At 50.3% G+C, this 5,065-nt stretch overlaps 1 protein-coding gene across 1 annotated transcript; it reads right to left on the bottom strand.

Moving 5' to 3' along the window:
• Positions 1-4,480: 4,480 nt before the first annotated feature.
• LOC136544002 (uncharacterized) lies at positions 4,481-5,065 on the bottom strand. The gene has a single exon (XM_066536295.1). It carries the CDS (start codon positions 5,063-5,065, stop codon positions 4,481-4,483), a length of 585 nt encoding a protein of 194 aa, XP_066392392.1.

The raw sequence follows: 5,065 nt of genomic DNA, 5'->3' as shown, positions 1-5,065 counted from the left end.
GAATGATTGAATGAACGAATGTATAAATGCAAATGGATGAATGAATGATCATATAAAGAAAAAGCGAGGGGTGGTAATGTTACCTCGGTGGCACGAGTGATGGGTTCTGGGAGCTCTTACCGGATATGTCCATGCGGGGTCTAGGTCCGACGTTCGTGATGGGGCTAGTGTAACCTACACGAGCATCCTAGTCTTCCGTACTTGTCTCTTGGCAGTGGCCCAAGCCGTTCGATCAACTTGGGTGACCTGACAGCCTCTCCTCGATGGAGATTCCATGGGTAGGCCCCTCCAAACCCTTCCTGAGAAGGTGGAGGTTAAGGTTTGGAGTGCGGAGACAAAGACACTGATCGCGCTAGTGAGCAGAAATGCCATAGCTGCTGGGGCATAGGGTCCTAGCGGTCCAACCAGGTTTACTCAAAGTTTGCACCCGCACACCATGCTCCTAGTTTTTAGATGTAAGGAGGGGTCGAGCAAAGAGAAAGTCTAGCAAATAGACACTCCTGCCAGCCCTCGAGCGATGTCCGACCCCCTGCCATTGCTGGGGTCAGAGTCTTGATATCGAAATTAATACATAAAGTAAGTAAGTAAGGGTGCTTGTCTCTTAGTGATGGTTTTGAGCCATTCGATCGACCTGGGCACTAGTTTACCTCAATGGTAAGAGTGATGGTTTTGGAAAACCTCCACCAGATATGAGCGTGATCCTGTCTGCTCCTTACCCGCTTTCTTGTTAGTAGCCAAGCCATCCGATCGACTCATATTACTTGTTGAGACTAGTTTTTTTGTAGAAATAGATAATGAGAACATCATGCGCAAGAATTTAGTCAGGCAAGTAAGCCGAGCGATGAAATTGTGCAAAATGGACAAGCTATTAATCTTCATTATTGCAAACAACTTTTTAGCTCTTCTCCCACTTTTTGTAAAAAAGGTTTAGTGCATTCCGACCCTTTCCATAGTTAAGGTCATAAAAGCTCAGAGTGTGGGTGAGCCAGCTCTGATCATGCTAGTGAGCCAAGGTGCCGTAGCCACTGGGGCATAGGTTTCTCATAGTCTGACTAGTTATACTCAGAGTTTGTTCCTCAAAACCTAGCTCCTAGGCATTGACGTGAGTAAAGGAGGAAGGCACGGAGAATGTTTGCAGAATAAATATACTCATATAAGCCCCCGAGTGAGGTCTGACCCCTTACTGTTGCTGGGGTCAGATGTCACAAAGGATCAGGGGGTTTTGATAATGAAACTGATAAGAGAAAGTGTGCATTTATTAGGCGTAAAAGCGGCGTAGCTACTCGATGTTCTAGGCATTGGTGAAGATTTTGTCATCGATGGTCTTGAGCTTGTAGGCGCCTAGATGGAGTACCTCTACAACTATGTGTGGTCCCTCCCATGGTGGGGAGAGCTTGTGATGGTCCTTGTTGCTCTGTACAAGGCAGAGGACTAGGTCTCCGTTGTTGAAGGCTCAACCCCGCACTCGTTGGTTGTGGTACTGTTGCAACACCTGCTGGTACTTGGCCGAGCGGAGGAGGGCAATGTTGCGCGCTTCATCCAGCTGGTGCATGGCATCCTCAAGGGATGCCTTGGCTCCCTATTTATCATACGCTCTGATCCTCGGTGCTCCATAGTCGAGGTCGGTTGGGAGGACGACCTCGAAACCAGTGTGTAGCCGGTGGCTCGACTAGGGGTTGTCCTTAGGCTCCAGAGTACTGAAGGAAGCTTGGTGACATAGCGTGTGCCAAACTTATTCAACTAGTTGAAGATCCTAGGCTTGAGGCCTTGTACGACCATGCTATTTACGCACTCGACGTGCCCATTCGTTCGGGGGTGCACAACGGCAGCCCAATTGACCCAGATGTGGTATTCATCATAGAATCAAAGGAACTTCTTTCTAGTGAACTACATGCTATTGTCCATGATGATGGAGTTTGGGACTCCAAAGTGATGGACGATGTTGAGGAAGAACAGCACGGCTTGCTCAGACTTGATCGCGGAGATCGGCCGAGCTTCTATCCACTTTGTAAACTTGTCTATGGTGACAAGCAAGTGGGTGTAGCCTCCGAGTGCCCTCTTGAGAGGTCCAACCAGATCGAGCCCCTAGACCATGAATGGCCACCTAATAGGGATCATCTAGAGTGCTTGAGTCGGTAGGTGAATCCACCGAGCATAGTACTGACACCCTTCGTAGGTGCACATGATCTACTTGGCGTCAGCTACAGCGGTGGGCTAGTAGAAGCCCTATTGGAACATGTTTTTGACCAGGGTTCTAGGCGCGGCATGGTGACCGTAGACCCCACCATGGATATCACTCAGCAAATGCTCCCCCTATTCGATGGGGATGCAGCGCTATAGAATCCTGGTGTGGCTTCTCTTGTAGAGTTCACCCTCCACAAGAACAAAGGACTTGGCACGACTACGAGCCATCGAGCCTCCATCTTGTCCATTGATAGCACATCACAGAGGAGGTAGTTGAGGTAGAGCGTCCTCTAGTTGACCAGAGGGTCAGGCTCTGTCACTAGATCCTCTTTGAGCTCCATGACTTTGGGGCTAGATGGAGCCAACGGTTGGTCAGCCCCGGGCCTAGATTGGATGGACCATCACTACCTTGTTCCAACCCCTCGTAATGAACCAAGGGCTTGTGCTGGTTGCTAACAAAGATGCCCGCTAGCACCAGCTCTCGACCAGATGCTGCTTTTGCAAGCGTGTCGGCCACCTCATTGAGGTGCCTTGGGATGTGATTGAGCTCAAGGTCATCGAATTTGTCCTCCAACCAATAGACTTCTTGGTAGTATGCATCCATCTTGGCCTCGTGGTAGCTTGACTCCTTCATGACTTGGTCGATGACCGCTAGGAATCTCCTTGAACATCGAGGCATTAGATGCCCAACTCAATGGCAATGCGTAGGCCATTGATGAGAGCCTCATATTCGGCCATATTGTTGGAGGAGGGGAAATAAAGATGGACCATGTATCTCACGCATACCCCGAGGGGCGACATGAAGACCAGCCCCATGCCAGCGCCTTTCTTCATCAGTGATCCGTCGAAGTACATCGTCTAGTACTCTTGATCAATGACCGCTGGTGGCATTTGGACCTCAGTCCATTCCATGATTAAATTAGCCACACCTAGGACATGATGGCTATTTGGGAGGCATACACGATGCCCTGACCCATCAGCTCAAGTGCCCATTTCACGGTTCTTCCTGTGGCATCCTGATTTTGGACAACCTCATCGAGGGGGAAGGATGTCACGACTATCATTGGATGTGACTCAAAGTAGTGGCGTAGCTTCCTCTTGGTGATGACGATGGCGTACAGAAGCTTCTGGATTTGGGGGTAGCGGGTCTTCTAGTCGGATAGGACCTTATTCATGAAGTACATAGGGCACTGTATTTTTAAGGGCGTGCCCCTCTTCTTCCCACTCCACTACCAGGGCGGCGCTGACCACTTGTGTGGTGGTCGTAATGTAGAGCAGAAGATGTTCTCAATCAGTAGGAGGAACCAAGATTGGGGCCTTTGTCAGAAGCAGCTTGACCATGTCAAGTGCCTCCTAGGAATCGGATGTCCATTCGAAGTGGTCAGCCTTCCTCAGAAGTCGATAAAGGGGGAGACCTCGTTCGCCGAGGCGCGAGATGAAGCAGCTGAGCGTGGTAAGGCACCTTGTAACTCGCTATACTCCCTTCATGTTCTGAATCGGGCCCATCCTCATGATGGTTGAGATCTTCTCTGGGTTGGCTTCGATGCCACGCTCATAGACGATGAAACCAAGCAGCATGCCCCTCGGGACCCCAAAAACGCAATTCTTAGGATTGAGTTTGATGATGTTTGCTCAGAGTTTTGCAAAGGTGTGCTCAAGATCGGCTATGAGGTGGTTAGCCCGTTTGGACTTGACCATGATGTCATCAATGTAGGCCTCAACGGTCCGCCTGATGGGAGCCCCGAAACACTTGAGCATACAATGCTGGTATGTAGCCCTAGCGTTCTTTAGATCAAATGGCATGGTGACATAGCAGAACGATCCAAAGGGGGTGATGAAAGATGCCGCAAGCTAGCCAGACTCTTTCATTACAATTTGATGGTATCCAGAGTATGCATCAAGGAAGTAGAGGGTTTCACATCCCCAAGGTAGAGTCAACTATTTGGTCTATGCGCGGTAAAGGAAATGGGTCCTTTGGGCACACATTGTTGAGACCCATATAGTCAACACACATCCTCCATTTCCCACTCTTCTTTCATACAAGAATGGGATTGGCTAACCATTCTTTGTGGTACACTTCCTTGTTGAATTCGGCCGCCAAAACCTTTGCGATGTCCTCTCTGATATTCCTACATTTCCCCTCATCGAAGCGACACAAGCACTATTTCACCAGCTTGGAGCCTAGGTGGATCTTCAAGGCATGATCAGCGACTTCCCTTGGAATTCTTGGCATGTCCGAGGGTTTCCATGCAAAGATGTCTTTGTTGGCACGGAGGAAGCCGACGAGCGCGCTTTCCTATTTGGAGGAAAGCATGGCACCAATGCGCACCATTTTGCCCTCGGTGCTCCCGAGGTCTATGAGGACCTCCTTAGAGCCCTCCACTGGCTTGAAGGACCTAGTCGACTGCTTGGGGTCAGGTGTTTCTTCGGCGACCTCCTGCCTGAGGGCTGCAAGCTCTGTGAAGGCAACGATTGTTGCGGCGTGATCGCAATACTTGACTTCGCACTCATAGGCGCGCTGAAAGGAGGTGTCGATGGTGATGACCCCGCCTAGGCCTAGCATCTTCAGCTTGAGGTAGGTGTAGTTGGTAATGACCCTGAACTTCGCATAGAATGGTCGTCCCAGGATGGCGTGGTAAGTTCTGTGGAACCCCACCACTTCGAAGGTGAGGGTCTCCATCCTATAGTCGGATGGACCCCCGAAGGTGACAGGCAGATCGATCTGCCTAAGCAGCATGGCCTGCTTTCCAGGCACAATGCCATGAAAAGGTGCTCTGGGCCAGATGCGCGCTCGGTCGACGCCCATAGCATCGAGCGTCTCGGCATACATGATGTTGAGGTCGGTGCCTCCATCCATCAATACCTTGGTGAGCTGCTTCAT

This window comes from Miscanthus floridulus, chromosome 3, assembly GCF_019320115.1.
Source record: "Miscanthus floridulus cultivar M001 chromosome 3, ASM1932011v1, whole genome shotgun sequence".
Classification (NCBI taxonomy): domain Eukaryota; kingdom Viridiplantae; phylum Streptophyta; class Magnoliopsida; order Poales; family Poaceae; genus Miscanthus; species Miscanthus floridulus.
The sequence above is the reverse complement of the archived record's forward strand: the minus strand, read 5'-3'. Positions and strand labels throughout refer to the sequence as shown.